General features: G+C 55.8%; 12 protein-coding genes across 12 annotated transcripts; 6 read left to right on the plus strand and 6 right to left on the minus strand.

The window, feature by feature from the left end:
- Positions 1-344: 344 nt before the first annotated feature.
- Positions 345-1,614, minus strand: PG985_015003 (uncharacterized protein; the record flags this gene model as incomplete). Its single annotated transcript, XM_066834769.1, has 3 exons — positions 345-763; positions 815-983; positions 1,051-1,614. 3 exons carry the CDS (start codon positions 1,612-1,614, stop codon positions 345-347), a joined length of 1,152 nt encoding a protein of 383 aa, XP_066677379.1.
- Positions 1,615-2,689: 1,075 nt separating this feature from the next.
- Positions 2,690-3,168, minus strand: PG985_015004 (uncharacterized protein; the record flags this gene model as incomplete). Its single annotated transcript, XM_066834770.1, has 2 exons — positions 2,690-2,848; positions 2,911-3,168. The coding sequence occupies 2 exons, from the start codon at positions 3,166-3,168 to the stop codon at positions 2,690-2,692; spliced, it is 417 nt and encodes a 138-aa protein (XP_066677380.1).
- A 121-nt stretch (positions 3,169-3,289) lies between these two features.
- On the minus strand, positions 3,290-4,732 carry PG985_015005 (uncharacterized protein; the record flags this gene model as incomplete). The annotated part of the gene is made up of 3 exons (XM_066834771.1): positions 3,290-4,202; positions 4,276-4,435; positions 4,507-4,732. The coding sequence occupies 3 exons, from the start codon at positions 4,730-4,732 to the stop codon at positions 3,290-3,292; spliced, it is 1,299 nt and encodes a 432-aa protein (XP_066677381.1).
- Positions 4,733-5,143: 411 nt separating this feature from the next.
- PG985_015006 (MFS general substrate transporter) lies at positions 5,144-6,880 on the minus strand (the record flags this gene model as incomplete). Its single annotated transcript, XM_066834772.1, has 1 exon — positions 5,144-6,880. One exon carries the CDS (start codon positions 6,878-6,880, stop codon positions 5,144-5,146), a length of 1,737 nt encoding a protein of 578 aa, XP_066677382.1.
- An 876-nt stretch (positions 6,881-7,756) lies between these two features.
- PG985_015007 (uncharacterized protein) lies at positions 7,757-8,763 on the plus strand (the record flags this gene model as incomplete). Its single annotated transcript, XM_066834773.1, has 2 exons — positions 7,757-8,142; positions 8,205-8,763. The coding sequence occupies 2 exons, from the start codon at positions 7,757-7,759 to the stop codon at positions 8,761-8,763; spliced, it is 945 nt and encodes a 314-aa protein (XP_066677383.1).
- Positions 8,764-9,287: 524 nt separating this feature from the next.
- Positions 9,288-10,696, minus strand: PG985_015008 (uncharacterized protein; the record flags this gene model as incomplete). Its single annotated transcript, XM_066834774.1, has 4 exons — positions 9,288-9,731; positions 9,832-9,918; positions 9,994-10,290; positions 10,313-10,696. The coding sequence occupies 4 exons, from the start codon at positions 10,694-10,696 to the stop codon at positions 9,288-9,290; spliced, it is 1,212 nt and encodes a 403-aa protein (XP_066677384.1).
- Positions 10,697-11,110: 414 nt separating this feature from the next.
- PG985_015009 (uncharacterized protein) lies at positions 11,111-12,332 on the plus strand (the record flags this gene model as incomplete). Its single annotated transcript, XM_066834775.1, has 3 exons — positions 11,111-11,233; positions 11,304-11,459; positions 11,712-12,332. 3 exons carry the CDS (start codon positions 11,111-11,113, stop codon positions 12,330-12,332), a joined length of 900 nt encoding a protein of 299 aa, XP_066677385.1.
- A 1,254-nt stretch (positions 12,333-13,586) lies between these two features.
- Positions 13,587-14,830, plus strand: PG985_015010 (uncharacterized protein; the record flags this gene model as incomplete). Its single annotated transcript, XM_066834776.1, has 2 exons — positions 13,587-13,652; positions 13,712-14,830. The coding sequence occupies 2 exons, from the start codon at positions 13,587-13,589 to the stop codon at positions 14,828-14,830; spliced, it is 1,185 nt and encodes a 394-aa protein (XP_066677386.1).
- An 823-nt stretch (positions 14,831-15,653) lies between these two features.
- Positions 15,654-17,224, plus strand: PG985_015011 (O-methyltransferase-domain-containing protein; the record flags this gene model as incomplete). The annotated part of the gene is made up of 2 exons (XM_066834777.1): positions 15,654-15,969; positions 16,056-17,224. 2 exons carry the CDS (start codon positions 15,654-15,656, stop codon positions 17,222-17,224), a joined length of 1,485 nt encoding a protein of 494 aa, XP_066677387.1.
- A 78-nt stretch (positions 17,225-17,302) lies between these two features.
- On the plus strand, positions 17,303-18,077 carry PG985_015012 (uncharacterized protein; the record flags this gene model as incomplete). Its single annotated transcript, XM_066834778.1, has 2 exons — positions 17,303-17,843; positions 17,914-18,077. The coding sequence occupies 2 exons, from the start codon at positions 17,303-17,305 to the stop codon at positions 18,075-18,077; spliced, it is 705 nt and encodes a 234-aa protein (XP_066677388.1).
- Positions 18,078-18,752: 675 nt separating this feature from the next.
- PG985_015013 (cytochrome P450) lies at positions 18,753-20,752 on the plus strand (the record flags this gene model as incomplete). Its single annotated transcript, XM_066834779.1, has 7 exons — positions 18,753-18,941; positions 19,015-19,146; positions 19,218-19,305; positions 19,375-19,443; positions 19,505-20,113; positions 20,212-20,425; positions 20,515-20,752. 7 exons carry the CDS (start codon positions 18,753-18,755, stop codon positions 20,750-20,752), a joined length of 1,539 nt encoding a protein of 512 aa, XP_066677389.1.
- Positions 20,753-21,000: 248 nt separating this feature from the next.
- Positions 21,001-21,885, minus strand: PG985_015014 (uncharacterized protein; the record flags this gene model as incomplete). The annotated part of the gene is made up of 1 exon (XM_066834780.1): positions 21,001-21,885. One exon carries the CDS (start codon positions 21,883-21,885, stop codon positions 21,001-21,003), a length of 885 nt encoding a protein of 294 aa, XP_066677390.1.
- Between the last annotated feature and the right edge of the window lie 487 nt (positions 21,886-22,372).

Here is a 22,372-nt window from a genome sequence, read left to right on the forward strand (position 1 = left end):
CAACCGAGCTGTTTTCTTTATAGGATCTCTATCTTTTTTAGATAGCACTTGATACAATTTCGCACGCTCTCTCTCATACAAAACATTACCAAGTTGAAAGCATCTATATAATTAGAGATCACAAGATTCGACATGTTTCGCATTTTCAAAGACCAGTTCAAGAAAGCGGAAGAGACAGACTAGCATTCAATATAACAAGCCTAACTGACTATCACAACTGAGAAATCCCACCCAGCTGCTTGCGCACTCCTATCTCCTATGCTTGAGCCGTACCCTTTGCATATCAAGTAGCCACGGCGTTAATTTCAACTAGGCCAATTTCAATATGGTCAACCTCATATGGCTTACTTCCTTGTCTTGAACAGGATCTGAGCTTCCATGTCGGGCAACACAACCGTCCCGGTGTAGACGTTGGCAGGGCGCTTTGTCCCGGGCTTCAACTTGATGTCGTACTTTTGAATGAGGTAGGAAAGCATGATCTTGATCTCGGTGCTGGCGAAGAACCGGCCGGGGCACGCGTTGATGCCGTGGCCGAAATTGATGTGCTCGGTGCTGGTCGAGATCAGCTGGTACTTGGTCTCGTTCCCGGGTATCTCTCGGAGACGGGAGAATCGGAAGCCGTCAAACTCGTGGGGGTTCGGGTACGTCACCGGGTTGAAGTTGACGGCGTGATTCGGTCCGGACACGGTCTCGCCATAGGGAATGGTGTGCCCGGTTGACAGCTTGAGGCCTTTGGGGTCCATCACCACTCGCATCATGGTCGCTGCAGCCTGTTAGCAATCATGACGAAAAGGGACCGGCATAGAACACATACTGAGGCCAAGCGGGTTCATCCTCTGGGATTCTTTGATGAAGCTGTCCATCTTCTTCAACTTGAGTAGGCTGGTTTTCTGGGTCAAATTCGGATCGGCGGAAAGGACTTGTTCCAGCTCCTCTCTTAATGGATCCATGTAGTCGGGCTTGGAAGCAAGATCAAACAGGGCCTGGGAAAAGGTGGCAGTCACCGTGTAGAGGGGAGGAGAAGGTCGCCATCAATTCATCACGAGCGACGGACTCTGCCGTGGCCCCGCCCTTGTACCTTGCCGTGAGCCAGGAGAAGAGTTCACCCCCAGCAGGCCTTTCAGAGGTTTCTTTGCCGCCGTTCTCCAAAGCCCGGAAATGCTCCTGGATCATGGGCTTGATCATGCGAATGACGTCGCTGCGGTTGGCCTTGAGCGACTGCACCTCGGTCAGAAACGGCGCGATCATGGGTCGCAGGCTCTTAGGCCATGCCCGGATGGCTCCGGCTGCCTTGGCCACGTCGGTCATGTAGCTGGTGGTCGCCTTGATCCAAGGCTCTTCGCGGGAAAGCGGGAGGCCAACCCACGTCCTCTCAATCAGCAGCGCCGATATACCGAGCAGGGTAGGAAACAGGGTGACTGGAGTCCAGTCATCACACAGGGGCATCTTCTTGCCGAATGCATCTGGAACTTCCGCCTGCGCAGCCTCCATGACCTTGTGGACGTTTCGTTGGAGGTCGATGGTCAGGGCAGAGTGAAGTTCGGGTGCGTGTGTGCCCATGGACGTCCAACGCCCTAGAAAGTGCCGGTAGTGATGTTCCCTGGCCCAGGCCATCAGCGCTGCGCGACAGCAACCCGAACCGCCCGCGGGGCTCGACTTACTTGCTCGAAAGGATTTCGGTGGGGAGAAGCCGAAGTTCTTCGATGAGCGTTGGAGGCAATATGACAACGCGCCCAAGCGGTGATGGCAGGAGATATGGAGAGTTTGGGTACTGTATTTCTTCATCAGCTTAGCGTCCGTTGTTAGAATGCAAAGCACCGCCAACCTTTTTTGCCCCTTCCATCATGGCCTCTCGGAAATCGGGTGCCTTTGGGTCCCCGACCCAGGGGAGATCCAGCTTTGGTGGCCCTTTCCATTGCTTCCATATCCAGTAGAGGGCTAGTACTGGCAAGTGCGCAACGGCGAACCAGAAGAGGGTGCCAGGAGAGACAGATATCTCCGTCGATTTCAGAAAATCTTTTAAGGCCATGATTCTTGAGTGCAATCGAGCGAGCGTCAGTTATTGAAAGATGCTGCTTTATTACTCGAATGTCTCAAAATTGGTGCCAATGGCGAGGTTAGAGACAACATATAAATCGATGCCCAGTGTGCGAGAGTAATACAGTATGGAACATCTGCCACTGGTGGAGAGTAGCCACTAGCACCATTCACGTGTTTTCTTTTTGTTCCTTTTTCCTACGGTAACCGAAAGGACCCCTAGTGGCCGGGGAGCCTTACTGTCGGTTTAATTGATTGAACCTCATACACCCAACGCATTCTACTGCATATTGCCAAATAGATACAGTTATGAAGAATTACATGGAGAAGTGGAAATGCGGACAGCGATAGGTCGTATGGAGCTGAGGAGCCTAATGGAAAGATCCTACAGGCATAATTGGCGGTAGAATGAATTATCAGAATTGCAATTAAAAGCTTCCTCTATCCACGAATAAAGGTTTTCATTTCTCGCCTCCACAGAACATACGTTCCTATACTTGAATGAACATGGACCATCACTGAATGTTGAATTTCTATGTAGCCTGCCTCGTCTCCCGTCTCTCCCAACCAGCCTAAGGCTTCTTGGATTTCAGGTCTCGGAACGACTGAATGTTTGACAAAACGTTACGTCGCGCAACTCCAGACAGGTGATTCAACTGTTTGACCGCAGCCTCGCTGCTGGGTGCCACCCCTTAGGATAAGCCACTTCAAAGCATTGGGTCATGTAAACTTGACCATCGGAACCGTCAGTATCGGCTTCACTTGACACCATCAACGTAGCTTTCCCCGTAGTGGCTGCCACGAATTCGACCTTGGATTGGTCAGTGTTCAGAAATTCGTGATAAGTAACTGGGGGGCGGGGTGCAGATTCACCTTGAACTCGGGCATAATGGTGATGTCTTGTTCCAACCTCCCGCCCGGGGCGCCATGGGACCCACCAGGGACAAAATGGAGGATCCTCTTCAAGGCCAAACCCGTATCTTCCAGAATCTCCGTCTTGGCGATGTAGTCGACGAATTCTTCCGGGCGGCGGACGGAGTCGAGGATGCCACTCCAAACGTCTTCGGCCGAAAGGTAGGGCTCTTGGCCTGGCTTATTGACCGGGCTGGTGAAGGCTACGTTGACCGCCATGCTTTGGACTGGAAAGAGAAATGATGGGGTATATCTAGATTCAGTGTTCTAATGATGCAGTGCCAGATCAATGAGTTCTCCCAGATCCCACCGTACATTGAACCTATATATAGTTTCCACGTCAACGTTGAGCCATCTCCTCAAACATGTCCTTTACATCATCCTCCAGCGGCTTCTCGTCTTTTAGGCTACGTGCCACCTTTTCCGCCTCTTCCAGGACTCGAAGTATGTTGCCGCCGACGACCCCTTCCAGGTCCTTCCGACTCACCCCCCGCTTGAGCAGCTCCGCGATGAGTTGAGGGTACTTGCTCACGTCCTCCAGACCACGGGGCCCCGCCGCCATACCATCGAAGTCGCTCCCGATGCCCACATGCCGGTAGCCGATCAGGGCACCGACGTACTGGATGTGGTCGGCCACGTCGGCCAGCGCGGCGTCCTGGGGATCGCCGCAGCGCACATGCGCGGGGTAGAAGCTGACCATGACGACACCGCCATTGGCGGCGAGGCGCCGGAGCACGTCGTCGGGCACGTTGCGGGCGTGGGCGCAGACGCCGAAGGCGCCCGAGTGCGTGAAGACGACGGGGGCCCGCGACACCCGCAGGGCTTGCCGCTGCGCATCGAAGCTGGAGTGCGACAGGTCCACGAGCATGCCAATGCGGTTCATCTCGGCCACGATGCGCACCCCGGCCGCCGAGAGCCCTCCATGCGCCGGCCGCCCGTCCTCGGGCTCCGAGCTGTCCGCAAAGGCGTTGTGGCAGGTGTGCGTCAGCGAGGCGTAGCGCACGCCCAGGGAATAGTACGTGCGCAAAACGCTAGCGCTGTTGCCGATCTGGTGCAGTCCCTCGACGCCCAAGAAACCGGAGATCTGGGGCTTCCGGGAGCGAAAGTCGCCCCAGAGCTCACTGGCTGTCGACACCGCCTTCATGTTGGCGGGGTACGCATTGGTCAGTCGACTGACCAGATCAATCTGCTGCAGGGTATCATGGATGGTCTCGCGGTAGGTACTGTCGTTGAAGTCGTTTTGCTTTTCGGGACTAGAATTCCGTCAATCGGTCGCTCGACAGCACCCATTAATGTGCGGGGTTCATGTATCTGGGTCAGAAATACCATTCCGTGTAGACACTCCAGAACTGGCCTCTCAGCTGGCCCTTCTTGAGGCGTGGGAAGTCTACCTGGCCGTACAGCTGGCCGTTTCCAGTGAAGTTTTCGGCATATATGTGATTGTGATAGAACGCCCTAATCCAGATTGCAAAGTCGTTGTGACCATCTACCCTTGTTACTCGGTGCTCCCTCATGTATCTGCGCGCCCGGGGCGTGCAATCAATATGTCTCACTCACCTATCAAAGGGGCGGCACTCAAGACCGCCTGCACGCCGTCCTCGATTGGCTGGTTCTGGGGCAGCGCCTCAATATGCCCGCCACAAGTCTTTTGCTGCAGGAGAAATACCAGGCAAAGCAGTGTAATAAGTATGAAGGAAGTAGCGATACGTGCCAAAAGACTAGATCGTCGGTGCATGTCTACATTGAAAACTGCAGTAGCAGAGGTTTGTTTGAATCCAGTCATCATGGTCGTTCATATCAGACGGCAGGGATAATCGTCGAATTTGGATGCTGATACCAAGGCGTTGATGCAATTGAGTTTAATGCGAACTTGTGACAGTAGTGTTCTTGTAATACCGGTTACCAGCCATTCATTCTTATGAAATCCGGTGACCGACATGGCGGCCCCCGATGGACCTAGACAGCTGGAATACCACAAAAGAGCAAATCAATTTGATGTGGAACGATGTTTTCGAGTCGTTCGGTATTATTAAAAAGTATTACTTTTATACAGCGATAAAACCATTCATTATCGTACATGATGAAGAGGAAAAGAAAGAAGCAACATACAAGAGCCGAAATTCGAGAATAGTTGGTAAAAATAAACCTTGTAGTAAGCCCCTTCCCTACCAGAGGTGCTCGTACCGACTTTTGTTTAGTGCGATGGCTCCTCAGATACACCGACCTTGGCCTCATGGTCCTCGGTCTTCTTATTGCCATCGTCCTGGAGACCAAACTCTGTGTCTAGAGTAGTGCGCAGTTCGATCTGCTTTTCGCCAAAACATAGGATGAAGCCCAGCAGTGCAAACGCCAGGGCCACATACCAGGAGATCTTGAATGCGTCGGTGAAAAGGCCGACAAGTTGTCTCCTAGTCCCTTCGCTCAATGCCATCAGGGCATCGCGGCTAGTGAACCCCAGCGCACCACCCTGCCTCAAAACACCCTGTACTCGGGGGTCGTTGGTGATGCCCGAAGCGTGATTGCCGACTTGGCCGTTGATGATGATGCCCGGGATCGTGATGCCCCATACGAAGGCGAAGCTGCGAAGGAAAGCGTAAGTCGCCGTGGCACTGGCATTGTACGAGTCGGGCAAAGAGGCTTGGAGCGCCGTCAAGGGCGTGTTCATGGTGGTGCCGAGGCCGCCCGAGGCCACAATCTGCAGCAGCACCCATTCGGCCGTGGATGTGTTTTGGTCCCACCGAGAGAACAGACCGAACGAGAGGGTTATCAGCGCGAAGCTGAAAATGTGCACCGGCAGGTACCGCCCCGTATTGGAGACAATGATTCCCGCAATGATGGTGAAGGGGATGAGGGAGCAGTTCAGGGGCAACAACTGCACGCCCGACCGAATAGGCGAGGACAGCTGGATGGCCTGGAAGTAGATTGGCAGGTAATAAGAAGCCCACTGCAGCAGCATGGCCGTCAAAAACGTCAGAGCGTACGCAATGGCCGACGTACGATTCCCGAAGAGTTCCAGGGGTATCGTCGGCTCTTTGCAGAGGCTCGTGCTTTCGTAGAAGATGAAGGCGCCAATGCCGACGACGCCTAGGACCAGTGGCACGATGACCCTCCACGAACGCCAGGGGAAGATCTGACCGCCCATGACCAGACCCAACAGCAGAGAGACGACGGACGCGATGAAGATGGTGTTTCCCAAGTAGTCGATACGGCCCAGCGCATGCAGCCAGGTGGGCGAGCGCTTGTATTCGGTCCGGAGGAAGATGGCGATGGTGATGAGAACTAGACCGCCAATGGGAAGATTGATGTAAAAGACCCATCGCCACGAGATGGTCTGCACAATGGCGCCGCCGATGAGGGGTCCCAAAGCGGCCGAGACACCACTGCTGGCCATGACGATGCCGATGTATTTGGCGCGCTCCCGCAGCGGCACCAGGTCGCAAACAATCAGGTCGAGCAGCATCATGATGCCGCCCGATCCCATGCCTTGGACGCAACGACCGGCGATGAGCATGCCGACGCCAGTCGCGCCGCCCGAGAGGCCGCTGCCGAGTAGGAAGAGGGCCACGGCGGCGAGGGTGACATAGCGTCGCCCGAAGATGTTGGACAGCTGGCCGAAGAAGGGCTGGACCGCCGTGGACGTGATGACATACGTGTTGGCAATCCAGACGTACTGGTCACCGCCCCCGATGGCGTCGGTGATGGTCGGCAGGGCGGTCGTGATGACGGTGACATCTAGCGCCGCCAGGAAGGATGCCAGGCAGAGGGAGACAAACACCATCCAAAAACCGAATCCATGATGCGGCGCACCGCTGTCGGTAGGCTTTGCCTCTGCAGGCACCTCCTTGTTATCGTGTGGCAGGTCTTTGCTGGGTTCAGAACGAGGTTCGGCGTCCGACCATGGAACCTGCGAGGAATGCGTGCTTTTCGCCATGGTGCGCGGTCTGAGTTGTTTTCTCTTTCGCTTTCAGTTGCAGTTGCTGCTGTAGTTGGAACTCCCGCAACGGAAGTTTTCCAGGGGCCTTCCGCAGGAAGCCTTTTGACAAGCTGCTACCCTTCTCTGGAAATTCGTTCCTCGGAGACTTAAACATCTCGGAGACTTGAGCCAGCCTCTGGTCAAATTAAACCAATGATCGGCAGCATCGATATTGGAGGCTGCATTTGTAAGCGGATAATGATCTGCACGCGTTCGAACAGGATCTGAGACACGCCTCAAGACAGCAATGCCGCGTCAAGGCATCCGCGTCGGCCTGGCATCATGTACCCGCCATGTACTCGCATTTTCCAAAGCCGCCATGGGAACATCAATCGGTACGAAAATGGCGCCAGGTGCATGTATTGCGAAACTTACATACGCAGAGATTCGGCAAGGAGGGAATGACTGCCAATGACGAAACCGGGATCCGGACGAGGCTCACTTGCTCAAGGGCGCCATATTTGTTTTCCATCTAGTGGTTGCAGAAAAAAGTCTCCGAGCCAATGGAATGTAGCCGATTAGTTTCCGAGTGGTCGCTCGGGACATTGACCAGACCCCAACCACACTGCAGTATTTGCATATCTCTTCAGGCGGGCACCCCGGATGGTGGCCGTAATCAGTATGAACGCATGATTGTCGAGAGCAAGATGATAAATGAATGAACGTTTCGCAGACTCGCAACTCGTACGTAGTCTGCTTATTAGATCTTCAACCCCTGCTTAGTAAGCCGAATTAAACGTCTTGTAACGTCTTTTTCATCCCGTGGAATATTCTACACACTTGGAAAAAGCAGCGTTCATGGTCGGTTTCTTCAGTAAAATGACGTTGTCAACAATGTACGATGTCCTGATCGTCGGCGCCGGGCCGGCAGGCCTAAGCTCTGCGCTCACCCTATCGCGGGCCCTGCAGACAGCCGTGGTGTTCGACTCCGGCGTGTACCGCAACCAGCGGGCAACGCACATGCACACCTTGCCCACGTGGGATCACCAGAACCCGGTCGAATTCCGCAAGTCTGCCCGCGCCGAGCTCCTGGACCGATACAATACCGTTACCTTCCATGATGCAGCTCTGACGCAGATCAAGAAGAATGCCAATGGCAACTTCGAAGCCACCAGCGCCGATGGCCGAACCTGGCTTGGTCGGGTTGTTGTCCTGGCGACTGGCGTTCAGGATGTGTTGCCCGACATCGAGGGCTATGATGAATGCTGGGCCCGCGGCATGTGAGTAGACACCTATTCATCGGTAAAAAAAACATTCTCCCCTCTGATATTGACCTTGGTAGATTCCACTGCCTTTTCTGTCACGGCTATGAGGAACAGGGAGTAGACACGGCGGGCGTTCTGGCCATTGGGGACCTGGCCAATGTGCCCCCGGCTCTTCATCTCGCTCGTGGCGCCAAGCAGCTCGCCGGCAAGGTCACCCTCTACACCGACGGGTCCGAAGAGCTGGCGATGGAGCTTGCCAAGGGGCTCCGGCCCGAGGAGCAGGGCCTGATTGTCACGGACACGCGCCCCATCACGCGGCTCGCCAAGGAGCCCGCCGGCGCCGCCGTCACCGTGTCCTTCAGCGAGGGGCCGGATGCGCCCGAGGGGTTCTTGGTCCACCGCCCCAAGACGTTGCTGAACGGCCCCTTCGCACAGCAGCTGGGCCTCCAGCTCACCCCACAGGGCGACATCCTCACTACGCCCCCCTTCCAAGAGACCAGCGCCCCCGGCGTCTTTGCTGTAGGAGACTGCTCCGTTCCAGGCAAAATGGTAGCCAACGCGATCGCGACGGGGTCGTTTGCAGGTGCAGGTGCGGCTGCCAAATTGCAGGCCGGCTGGGGTCGGGGATCGCCGTGAGGGAGGGATCGTTTGTGTTCATCGGAATGCACCGAAGCTGAAGCCTGCATATATAGCCAATGTTACACAAGTGCCTAAATTATGACGTACTTTCCAGTGTTGGTGGGGTCGCCCTCTGTGTGTTTACCCTTACCGAGTAAAACCATACTAGCAGTACCACGTGCATATTGTGCCATAATACATAGAATTGCGCAATCTGAAATCGATCACTCCCTGGAAGTTGGATAGGGTTGGGGCATGCCCTCGACTCTTTTCATAGCCCTGACCATAGATGTTTCACGTAACCTAGGAATTTACGTCCATCACAAACACACACTATCTCAGATTCATGCTGTTGTTCCTGATTTCGCATGTATTCCTCTGGTTTCGTAAGAAGATTCTACACACATTGCCCCGTTGTACCAAAGCCTCGTGCCATCAACCCTGGTATGGATACTCGTCCATGGATTACCTTGGGCAAGAACGTGCCCACCACCTCTTGACGACTTTCCCCGGTTGCGCGGGCCCTTCTATCTGCGCCTGAACTACGCCGAGGCCATGGCCAGAGACAGTCTCTCTGCCAGCGGCCGAAAAACAGAGAACGGCAGCGGAGAGTCTTGCCCCATCCGCAACCTGAGGAAGACTCCCCCAGCATGTGGAAGCGAATACCAGAATGAGCAAACTACCCACATGTACCCGAACCATGGATGCCAGGAACCACCAGAGTGCCCTCCTGTTATACGTCCATATGCCCACTGTACAAAGTCTTCCACGCTGATTGCAAACGCCTGCCACAGAAAGAAGACAACAAGCCCAACCGTTCTTTCTGCCAAGCTAATATTCACGGGAGATGGTAATATCACCATGGATCCGGCATGCATCACTGCCGAAATGGTGAAGGCAATCCAGAGATGCGAATACGAATATAACGTGGATCCTTTCGTGAGCCCCAGATGGCGTGATGCAGCGGTTGAAAAGCTCGTGAGGCTCTGACACCATTGTTAGAGACCACCAATGCCGCGGGAAAGAAAATCTGGGGGATTGAGATGGCCAAAGGACCAAGAGGGCGAACTTGCCAGGGGAACCTACGTTTCTAATTATATGGTGCCAAAAGCGGTTCCAGAATTTCCGTACCGTGGTGGCCTCGGAAAGATGGCCAAACAACGGCGGCCAGTCCTGGATTTCGCCTTGTCAGCAAAACGAGGAAAACAGTTATGGGGGCCAGACCGCTCTTTCTTGTTCGAAACTCACCTGCGGCTGGCTCCAGCCCATGAGGACCCACGGGATGGAGCATAGGACGTATTGTATGTTGATGAAGAAATACGGCCCGGCTCCAAAGACGAACACCCGCAGCATAGAATCGAGAGCTCCATGGCCTCTCACGGACAAACGCTTCGTATCCGTGTGGACCTGGTTCGTCGCAGGGTCGATGAAGAAACAATGGCGCCCTAGCTGCGAAACGAGATCGGCCATGAGAACCATCCAGACGAGATCGACCAGCTGCAGCAGTACGAATCTCGCCGTGCCTTCTCTCTCCCCCCTTGCCGACTCTCCGGGGCGGATACGGAACCTCGTAGTTCCAGCGTATGCCGCGGGTGTTAAAGAGAGTAACAAAGGCCCAGATGAACTTGCGCAAGGAGAAGGCGGGCAACGACAGCGCCTCGCGTGGCGGGCGGTCTATGCGCCAGAGGTCGCCCTCGGGCCCCTCGGCGGAGGCAAAGACAAAGTTGGCGAGGCACAGCAGGTAATGCGGCCAAGCCAACGAAAGGAGGTTCGCCAGACCAAGGCTTTGGGTGAATTGGTTGGCATGACAGGCAATCGCCAGTCCTATGATGGCGGAAATGGCCAAGCTCCTCCGCTGGGGGAACCGTGGGCCTGCAAGGGTCGTGATCGGGACCAGGAGCAACAAGAGGTGGGGGAGTATGCTCCCTTCGGACTCTCGCAGAGGGATCATCCTACGGTAGTAAGTGGCTTCGAAGTCTTTGACTAGAAAGAGGTTAGGGGAAGCTCTCGAAGTTGACACACCGCGCATTACAGTATCCCGAGGCAAGGGTTGGATGTCGAGAGGGCATCTGATACCACGACATCAAGGGTGTGTTACCAAAGTCCATTACGGAGCAAAAAGGAATGGTTTAACCCTATGGATGCCATCGTCCAACCACGACGACACCGACGGGATGCCGACGGAATCTCGGAGACCGGGGCGTGGGCTGATCGCAGGCCACCGGCTTCCGCCAAAGCTCAAGAAGTGCCGTCGTGCGTTATCTTTTCAAAACACATATCAGGCTCCATTGACTGCCAGCAACCACTCTTCACTCGTAAGAGATCCCTATCCATTGACACGAGCCCGACCACCGGACATTGCAAGATGGGGTCATCAATCGTCTTTGGCGCGTTCCAGTTCGACAGGAAAGGCCAGGCCAATCAAAGGCTGCTCTTGGAAGCTTGCGAGCAGAATGGCATCCAAGAGATTGACAGTGGCGTCATTTACGTAAGTGCTACGTTGTGTGTGTGTGTGTCAGTCCGTCGTGCATTAGCTGAAATCCTACCGTCGCCTACAGGAGGGCTGCGAAAAGCTCCTGTCTTCGCTGGACGTCCCTGGCCGTTTCGTCGTGCATGGCAAAGCGTCACCAGGTCGCAACTCGAAGCCTGAAGTCCTCGAAAGCGCCTCCCGTTCCATGGAGGACTTGGGCTTCCCCCAGGACGGATCGACCAAGGTGCGTTAATGGCATTCCCTGGCGGTGTATTAATCGACCGAAATGGGCGGCTGACGCGGACGACCCCAGTTCGACATTTACTATCTCCACGCCCCGAATCCAAGTGTCCCAATGGAGGATAGCTACGAAGCCATTCAAGAACTGTACCAATCAGGGTGCTTCAAGAGGGTGGGTTTAGCCTGTCACGAGAACGCCGTCCCGTGCCGTGCCGTCCCGGGTGGCATGCATATGGCTGACGCCACGCTCTTCTAGTTCGGCCTGTCGAATTTTGTCGCCGACGATGTGCAACGTTTCCATGACTACGGAAAGGCCAAGGGCTACGTCCTGCCCACCGTCTATCAGGGGCTCTACAATGCGGTTTGCCGCCGCGGAGAGGCCGAATTGCTTCCTACTTTGCGACGGTTGGGAATGGCCTTCTACTGCTACTCCCCGCTCGGCGCCACCTATTTCATGGTCAGCCCGGATGCAATCAAGGACGGGAAAGGCCGCTTCGACAATGCCGATGTAGACGGCCTGGTCTATCAGGCCTTGTTCAACCAGCCGGCTTACCTAGCCGCGCTGGACTCTTGGCGTCATCTTGCACAGCAATGCCGCCTTCAAGAGGTGGAACTAGCATGGCGATGGATCAACTTCCACTCGTCGCTCCGCTTCCAAGACGGCGACAAGATCATCACCAGCGCTGAAAACGCGGAGCAGTTGCAGCAGCTCTTCGCCTGGCGAGCGAAAGGGGCTCTGGAATCCTGGGTGGTAGATGGAATCAATGAGATTTGGGAGTCTTGCAGGAGCGATGCGCCTCTGGACTGCGTCAACGGCTGGTTTGAAGCCATCGCGCTCGGCCGCGTCGTGCCGCCTAGCCATATGCAATACAACTAGACAAGTAGCTAGACACCTGCCTAGTTTGTGCGGCGGGAAAAGTAACTTGTTCCTACCACTACACAATCGGAATATCTAGGTAGTAGTAGACGTCAACAGAAGCTTTTCCACTACATGAAGATGTGGCGGTTGTCACATCGCAGCAGCCGTATCAGAGCTGCATAAGTAACCTATTACCCCTAATGCTCAGGACGTGTTTTACTTTCTGCGGTCTGCTGCAGCTTACGGTTGAATTGACGCCCTCTTCAGCCCGCCTCTTTTGGCCCCGCTGATCGGACGGGTTGTTAGCTGATACAGGTGTTGCATCGTCACCGCCACCTCGTCCTCTTCCGTGTTGTTGTCGAAATAGAGACAACGTTCGTCGGAAGGCCTCGAGGGCCGAGCGCGAGCAATCCTATACTTGGTGGTACGAGATTTGATCCGCGCCGGAAATGTTGGAGACGAAGGAGGGATAAGGACCGAGCACAAGGGATGCCACACCTACATCCATCCCCTTGATCGCGAAATACAGCTCAAGCAGTGGTGGAGACATCTGATTTTGAAGGGTGCATCCAATCAAGCAGCGTGTAGACCGTAGACTTCAACGACACAGCACAGCACATGCCGGTGTCTGGCCTATGCCCCCAATCAGATATAATAGATTGTGTCTCCACTGTTTGAGCTGTATTTAGCGGTCAAGGGGATAACCCATGCACAATGAGCTCGATAATCATATAAGCCCTCCCCCGGCGGTGCTACTGTCTTCCAGCGAACATGTACGACCTGATTGGCCGGTAATAGACGTGACGGCACGAAGCCGGACAAGCCAGAAACCTGCGGCCGAAAAGCTAACCGCCGGAAATAAAGATACTGCTGAGACATTTGGCTTACGGGGGTGGCATGCACTTGGGCGGGTCAGATTCAGCCAGCTTACGGTAAGCCATCTGACAGGCAACACGTCCTTAGGAGGACCTTCCCTGCTTCCTTTAAAGTCTCCGAAGGGCCACTCCCCTATCCAACTCGGACTGGTTGCCGTCGCGCCTCAACACGTCCGCTTCACGGAGCGGGGTACAGGATGGTTTGCTTGGAGCCTGCATCATGTCGTGCACACCACCTCGATTGACTAAGTAGGTATTGTGAATAGCGCATCGCAGCGGTCGGTCTTCTTTTAGCCTTCGCTTTTACCACCAAACACCGATGCCTCGCACCCATTGCTATCCATCTTCTTCCCGCCTGTTCCCCTTTCCTTCAACGCCATACCAGCGTATGATTACAATGCCCCACGAGTCACCCAGACCCGTCAAGCTCCGGTCAGCGTGTAACAGTTGTCACGCTGCCAAGGTGTGTATCTCCATGACTCACTCCGTTGGGATCGTTGGACCCTGCTAACAAGTCCACAGACAAAGTGCAGTGGTCAGAAAACCGGCTGTAGCCGGTGTAGCGACCTGGACTTGCCCTGCAAGTATGAAGTGTCCATGGTAGGCAAGGTTGCCGGGATACGCAGCCGAAGGCGGCCCAGTCTACAGCACGGCAGCACGTCGTCCCAGTGCTCGTCCTCCACGACAGCTGTTGCATCGCAGGCTTCGGCGACGACGCCGCCCGTAACGCAACCCAACCCCCCTTGTGGTTCAGATATGTCACTATGGGGGGAAAGCCTCGAGTTCGGAGACGAAACCGATTTCGCCATGCCAGAGGACAGCTCGACTTTCTTTAATATACCCGACATGGACTTGGACATGTCTTTGAACGTGGCGGGTACGTCCCTCGCGTCAGTGGCGGAGGGTGACGTAGATCTAAGCCAGTGGACGTTTCCCACTGCGGAGCAGCCGCCGGAAGACACTCACCACGATGTACCGGTTCCATCAGTGGTTGCCAACAGCAGCATAAGAGCGACTCCGCGGAAATCAGGCGAGTGCGGAGGATCCTCCAGGATAGAGGATGGCGCGCATCTTCCGATAGGCAATGTGGCGGCCTTCTTTGAGATCATTAATTCGCTAGTGGGCATCACAAGTACGAAAAGGTCGCACAGCCTCGACGGTATTCTAAGCACCTGCAAAAGCCACACCCGGCGGCTGTTGGGCATCGTGCAAGAAGACGACTTTGAGCATTGTACGAGTAGTCGTACCCTGGTAGCAGTGGCGCTCAACCTTGTGATATGCGTGTTCGAGAAGTCCCTTTACGTCGAGGAGACTCCCTCGGGCACGGATCCGGGTCGCCCCCGTGAGACGCTTCGGTTCCGCTACTCGTTGCCGCGGGTGAGCTTCGGGTCTCTGCAGTACGACAACGGCGAGCAGCTGGCCTTCTGCGTCCAGCTCATGCGCCAGGAGCTCTTGCGGACGCTGTCCCTACCTTCCCAGCTGCGGCAGAAGCGCAGCAAGGAGAAGTCGCCCGCCTCGACCAGCGCGGCGAACGTACAAGAAATATGGTGTCGGGAGTTCCGGGACCGGTTGCAAAGATTGCTGGATTTGTTGAACCAGAGTAGCCAAGGCGTCGATGGCAACATTGAGCAGGGGAGCTGAGTCTCTTGGGATGTGTGTGAACATAGAAAACTACATATAGCCATAGGGACAGGTCATCACGTTGACAATTTCACGTGGTTTCACTCATCACGGCCGACGCGGCGGACTCCAAAGTTATTCTGAGTTGTTGTCCTCTAAAACCATCGTTTCCACGCCAAACAGCGCAGTACTACCTCTTACAGTGATTGTCCCTTGCTTTGTTGGTAACTATCACACAAACCCCGGAGAGAATGCCAGGTTATCGGACTTTTTGGTAGCACCACTGTGTGAGCTGGGTGCTGCCAACCCCAAGATTTGGATGAAGTGTGCTGATTGTATTATTGGATAAATGAAAAGAGAAGGAACGAAATCATAAGTACTCTTTGTGCCGTGCTGCCAATCAAAAGGCTGTCTGCGACCCGTTTGAGCTGAAGCCAAGAAGTTGAGAAATGCGGAAGAGCGCAGCGCCTTTGACCCTGGTATGGCGGTCCTAAGCAAGATGCGGGGCTTGGCAAATCTGCAGGTCTCGGGGGGCAGACTCTCAACCATGTCGAAGCTAGCCGCCCCCCCCCCCAAAAAGGGTACTGGGTAACGGTCACCGGCCATGGTGCCCGTGGAGAAACCAGATCCCGAACGCGATTAGGGGGATGCTGACAAGGCTTCTTTTCCATTCGATGCCTGGTCTAGAAGCTCGGAGGGCTCTTCGGAGTCCGCGCTATGCTCATACGATACCATCCTCGCCGTCAAATAACAGAGCTCGGCCGTCTGATTGGCATTGCCTTTGGAGTACGATGTACCCGTCTTCTCCCGGTATTTTGCAATCTTTGAATCATTTAGCGGAGACATGGCTGCTGTAGGCTTGGCAAAGGACGGGGCGCGTCGTCTGGGAGACCACCCCACCATCAACGGCGAGGCGAGTACCAAGATGGATGCCATTGGCACCCTGAGTCTTGTTCTTGAAAACCTCACGTCATCAGTCACCTCTACCCTCTCCTACCTAGTGGGGCCGCTTGCTGAGGCTCTAAGAGCAAGACTCCACGACCAAGACGGCTTACCTGACGAGCGTCTGTCTCGGTTAGCTGCGGATGCCGTCAATGTTTTGCACACTGCGCAGCGGCTGTTAGAGCCACGGAGCGCGATCCTAGCGGACCATTTCCTAGGTATGTCTCACCTCTCCTCTCCTCTCCTCTCCTCTCACAACCGGAACCGGCCTGGAAGTGGTCGCTGCTGACTATCTGCCCACTAGGCTATGTCAATTCCAAGTGTCTCAATGCGGCCGTGGAGAGAAACGTACCTGACGTCCTCGCCGGCGGGCCGATGACATTGTCGCGGCTCAGCGAGGCCAGTGGCGCGCGGCCTGACCGCCTCGAACAGGTGCTCCGAGTTCTCTACAACAACGGCATCTTTGCTTTCGACCCGGCGACGGGGACGTACAGCAACAACGATGCTTCGTCGCTGCTCCGGACCGACCATTGGACCCAGTGGCGCAACTGGGTGGAGCTGTACGGCAACCAGATGTACGACATGGCGCGGGGCATTCCCGAGTCGACGCGGAAACACATGACCAGGTCGCCGGCGCAGATCAACTTTGAGACCGACGCCAACATGTTTGCCTACTTCCAGGAACAGGGGTGGGTGGGACTCCTGCACCGCACCCTGGGCGGCGGCGCCGAGGCCATGGCCCCGGGAATCCTCCAGGACTACCCGTGGGACGAGCTCGACGACGCCGCGAGCTTGTTGATTGATGTCGGCGGAGGCGGAGGGGGGCTCATGGCCACCCTTCTGCGCCGATACAAGAAGCTGCGCGGCGGAATTTACGACCTGCCTCATGTCGTCGAACAGGCCAAGGCGGCCTTTCATGGCCAAGGCGCCAAGTATGCAGACGTGGGCGACAGAATAGCCCCCGAAAGCCTCATCGGCGGCGACTTCTTCGACAGCGTCCCGCCGTCGGAGACCTATGTCATGAAATGGTGCCTGCACGACTGGAAAGACCCCGAGGCCGTCAAGATTCTTTCCAACATTCGGCGAGCCATGGTCACGGGCCCGAAGAGCCGGCTGATCGTCATGGAAACCATTCTCTCGGACGGGCAGGCGCAAAGGCTCTCCCGGTACGGCGATATCCACATGATGATGACGGCCAACGGCCAGGAAAGGACCGAGGCCCATTGGCGCGACCTGGTCCAGCAGGCGGGCTGGGAGGTGCGCAAGATCTACCACCTGCGCAATGCATGGGTCAAGGCCATCGAGCTCGTGCCCTCGGCCGAAGTGGAGGCCGGCAACAGGGAAGTTCGACACCTGCGCTCCCAGCACGACTGGATCAAAGCCAGCATGGGCAGCCTGCTGCACTGTCCCGTCAATCCAGTCAAGGAGTCGATGCGGATTCTTGATTCTGGAACTGCAGACGGCATGTTTTAACCCACCCCCCCCCCCCCCCTCAGTGACATGTGATGGCACAGTTGCTGACCTTGCCGAGCGTGATTAGGGCATTGGTTGATGGACCTTGGCTCGGTACTGCCCAAGAGCACCAGGTTTGTGGGGGCCGACATCACGACCTACTACTTCCCGCCGTCCCCGCCGCCCAACGTCCACTTCGTCAAGCAATCAGTTACTGAGGAGTGGCCTTCTGACTGGCACGCATCCTTCGACGTGGTCCACCAGAAGCTCGTCTTGTCGTCCTGTGACCCCGTCTCGGCCCAAAAGGTAGTCGCCTCACTCTTCTCCCTGACCAAGCCGGGCGGCTGGATCCAGCTGCTGGAGTGCGACCACTCCGGGGGGTTCAGCCCCGAGCAGGCGTCCCGCTACCCCGCCACGGTCCGGTTCGGGGAGCTCGTGATGCGCTGCCGCGCCGCGGCGGGCAAGTCGGGCCAGTACGGCCTCTCTCTGCGGGGCTGGCTGCGCGAGGCCGGGGCCCGCGACGTGGTGGAGACGCTGCTGAACTGCCCCGTCGGGGCCCTGGCGCCGACCCAGGAACTGAAGCAAAGCACGACCGAGAACCTGCTTTCGGTGGTGCGAGGTCTCAAGGCCGCTAGAGGAGGTATGACTGTCCCCCTCCCCCCCGCCACACTCTCGCGTCTTTCTTGTCACTCCACTGACAGGCCGTCTAGATATTCCCGGACTGGACCTTGACGCCAACTACTTTGACCAGCTGCATGAAGACTTGCAGCGCGAGCTTTCCACTGTGGGTAGTTTCCAGAGATTTCATTTGGTCTATGGGCGACGGTCGTCGTCGAACGCTGAAGCAACGTTGTCCAACGGCAATGGCATCTAAGTTGTATCTAAGGCCATATGGTTATTTTTACTAGAGTTATTCATAGTCTTGCCAAATTTCATGTCTGAACCCCTGTAACACCTCTTCTCCATGCATCCACAGAGTCTTGCACAACAGGGAGAGTAGAAACTTTATTTATATGTACTTGTCATTACTAAAGGGAAGCAATTACGATGTTACTTAATCATGACTCGCATTTATCTTACAGGAACATCTTTTACAGTTGCTATTACCTCGTTGGTCTCCCCACGTAATACCATTTGATGGGGGCTTGTAAATATATCATGGGCATATCAGTAAGTTGGGTGCAAGTAGAGTCGTTACAAGCAAAACCGGCTAAATAAAATCCAAACCTCTGTCGACGGTGATTCAAGTACACCAAATGGGCGCGGGCGTATGTGTATCGGTCATGAATTGAATCTCATGTTGTTCCTCGGAAGCGTCCTCATTGGTCGGGGTCCCGCCAAACCGGCGTCCGGGGCGTATTGGCTCGGTTACCGAACAGAGGCAGGCGTATCCACTACGATAATGACAGGAAATAAGAGGACATCTCAAAGATAAGATTACAAGTTCGCATATCATCAGCGTAGGTCGAGGATGTGAATCAGTACAACTTCTAGAATAACGAAGACGAAGGCAACACACCTTCACAGTAGCAAATAACGTCCGATAGTAATGCCTTCCCACGCCCCCGTTACCCAAGCCTTCTTCGGCCTGGCCGTGGCTCTGCTGGTGAGCAGGGCTGTCCTGCGCTTGTTTAGTCGGTATAAGCGAGTCGGCAAGTCTCGCCTGCGCACCTTCTTCACCCGCGAAACGCCCTCGCGCTGGGCCATGGATCACTATTCTCAGGAGGGTTACACCAAGGTAAGCGGCCCAGGAGTGCTGCGAGTAGTAGTGCTACGGCGATCGGAAGCCACGAGCTGACAGGAACCTCCAGTACCACTCTAAAGGCCAACCCTTCCTCGCCAAGGTGTTTGGTGAAGACTACTGGGTCCTCCCGCCCAAGTATCTCGCCGACATCAAATCGGCGGCGCCCAAAAGTTTAAGCTTCTTCCAGGCTTTGAGCGACGTGAGTGCTGCCATCACGCCCGACCACCCCGACCATAGAAAACGGATTTCTCACCTCTCCCCACGTTGCAGTCTTTTAATATGCAAGCATCCGTGGGAAACCTTTACAGTAGCAACGTTGAGATCAAAGTTGTCACTCAATATCTTAACAAGAGGTTTCGTGAGCTACCCCTACGTCTCTCTGACGGCTTTGCGAGAACTGAAAGGACTTACTGACGGAGAAATATAGCCAAGCTTGTCCCCCTGCTGGCTGATGAAGCAGACTTCGCGGTGGAGAAGGAGATGGGGGACATCGCCGGTTCGCAGTACCCCCTTCATCTTATGTTGCAACGCGGATGCTGATGAATAGGCTGTTTCAGAATGGAGAAGCTACAACGCCGCCGGGCTCTGCGCGCGACTGATCCACCGCACCACGTCGCGGGTGCTCGTGGGGCCGCAGCTGTGCCGCGACGAGGAGTACCTGGACGTCACGGCCCGGTTCGCGCGCACGGTGCTGGTGCACGGCACGCTGTGGAACTTTGTGGCGCTGGGCCCGCTGCGGCGGCTGTTCGCGTGGCTGACCATCGGCGGGCACCGGCGGAACCTGGACCACGCGACGGGCATGCTCCTGCCCGTCATCCAGAACCGGATGATCGACCGCGACAACGGCGCCGATATCGCGGCCGAGCACGAGGACATGCTGCAGTGGATCCTCGACACGCCCGGCTCCATCCCCGGCGACGAGACGCCCCGGCGCCAGGCCCACCACCTGCTCCAGCAGACCTTCGCCGCCAGCAGCGCCACCGGCGTCCTGGTCACGCACGCCCTCTACCAGCTGCTCATGCTTCCCGGCTACGTCGAGCCGCTCCGGCAAGAGATTGAGCGCGTGCTGCTGGAACAGGGAGGCTGGACCGACGGCGCGCTCAACAACATGTCCTTGTTGGATAGCTTCTTCCGAGAGACCATGCGCATGTATCCGGCTGGTTCGCGTGAGTGCCCTTCTCTCTCTCTCTCGCCCCTTTGGCTCCTCGTGATGTTCAACCGACCCTGGCTAAACTTCTGGTTCGCCCCCGAGCGGCGACCATAGTTACCGTTGCCCGTACCGTCATGGATGATTCCTTCACCTTTCACGACGGCTTCAAGCTCCAGCGAGGCCAGAAGATGATTTTCCCATCGCTGGCCATACACATGGACCCCAACAACTACAAAGACCCGCGGCAGTTCGACGGCTTTCGCTTCGCCAAACTCGAAGGCCGGCAGAAGGCGGCAAGCGCCTCTACCGTCGACACGACTTTCCTCCAGTAAGCAAGCGTCCCTCCCATCCCTCCCTCTTGATGAGACAGACGGGGCGACGGTGGTGGTTGTGGCTAACTGCGTGCACGCTCGGCAGATTCGGGTACGGGCCGCACGCCTGCCCTGGTCGGTTTTATGCCGTCAAGAAGGCCAAGCTGGTCCTCGGTCGCCTCCTGCAGCACTACGAGTTCCAATGGGATGGGAAGAGATCTTCGCGCCCACCCGGCATGGCTTTTGAAGCCCAGATGGTTCCTAACCGTGAAGCAAAGGTCTTGTTCCGAAGCAGGGGACCTCCCAAGGACAGCGACACGTTGGCAGCAAATACCAAAGAGTGACATGGCCAATCAGGCCAATGAGGAGTTGTTGGTATCGAGCTACAGTCGAACTCTGGGAGCTCCATAGTAATACCGGCGAAGGGCCATCCAGACGATATGTGGATGGTCTTGCTAGCCTTAGGTCAAGATCGCATGCGAGTTTGGATGTTGGCATTACTAGAGTCGCATGGTGAGGTGAGCAGAGCAATAGTTATGTAAAAGAGAAAACATATTAATTTTCTATTGCCTTGATGACATGAAATTCTCCTTCACTCTTCGGCCTTGGGAACAACACAGACCCAGCCAATCATGGAAACACTGGACGTAGCCCTCTCCTCTTCGCTCAATTGGTTCACAATCTCTCCCTTCCACCTCACCTTGTCGTCTTCGGACCACCCGGAGCAGTGCTTATCCATCCAATGGGGCGCGCTCAGGTGCTCGACGATCTCCTCGACACTCTCCACCTGCCACTTGACCGCCTCGGCCCGTATGTGCGCTTCCTGGTTGACGTCAAAACCACCCGAGCGCAGCACGCGTACCAGCTTCTCGCTCGTCGTCCACTCGGGCGGTATCGGCAGCACGTTCTGGCGGCCAGGTCCATGGATGGCGTCGACGACCTTCTGTATTAGGTGATGGACGCCGGCACGCTTCCAGGTGGTGACGACGAGGTGACCGCCCGGCTTCAAGACTCGATGCATCTCGGTGGCGCAGTGAGCCGGGTCCGGAACCATGAAAAGGCCGAGGTTCATGATGATGGCGTCAAACGTCTGGTCGGCAAAGCAGGCCAAGTCACCGGCATCCTGGACAAAGGCCTCTGCCGTGCCCCACCCGAGCGTCTCTTTCTGGCCAACGTAGGAGGCGACCATGTCAGCGGAGATGTCGATGCCGACAACGCGGGGCGGGGGGCTCAGCGGTAGGCCAGGGACATGGACCTCTTGAGGAGAGGAAGAGGACGACAGCAGTAACTTGGTGACAATGCCCGGGCCGCAGGCCGAATCCAGGATGTGTGTTTTCGCGTTGTAGCGGCCGAGTGGCAGACGGACAAGACCGTGGGCGACTAGGGCGGAAGCAGTCCTGCCAGCATGCTTCAGGTACTCTGCGGCCTGTAATGGGCATGTAATTTGGCCGACACCTGAGCCTGACCGTTGGGCCATATTGGCGATTGCGCGGTATACCAGCGATAGTATTTGGGGGTTTGGTAGCATACAAAGGAAGGTTGGCGGGCCAATGTTGTGTATTTAGTCGATTTGTAATATGTGACTTTTATGCCTGGGTGGTGTCGAGTGGTGTTGCATTGTGAGTTGGAGAGAATTCCGGAGAAGCAAACGACAGATGCATTTATTCGTTGTGGCCTGGGGGCCTGGGGGCCTGACTGTCTCACAGGCTGGCAGATGACTGGTGAATGACTGAAAACATTCGTTTGAGGGTTGACGTATTAGTCGGTAACGTACCTGCCTAAGTACGGTCAAACTGAAGTCCCTAGGTACTTACCTACTTAATTCAGTAACAGTCCCCAGTAGCAGTAGGGCAGCTAGAGGTGGTCTGTGCATGCATTAAGTACTATTGCTCAGGTCTGATTCAGTTCACTACCTGGTTCGACTAGACCCTCCTTCCTTTCTTTATCATCAATGGTATCTACAG

The sequence above is a fragment of the Apiospora marii genome (assembly GCF_038362585.1).
Source record: "Apiospora marii strain CBS 49790 chromosome Unknown utg000012l_segment0_segment0, whole genome shotgun sequence".
In the NCBI taxonomy this organism is placed as follows: domain Eukaryota; kingdom Fungi; phylum Ascomycota; class Sordariomycetes; order Amphisphaeriales; family Apiosporaceae; genus Apiospora; species Apiospora marii.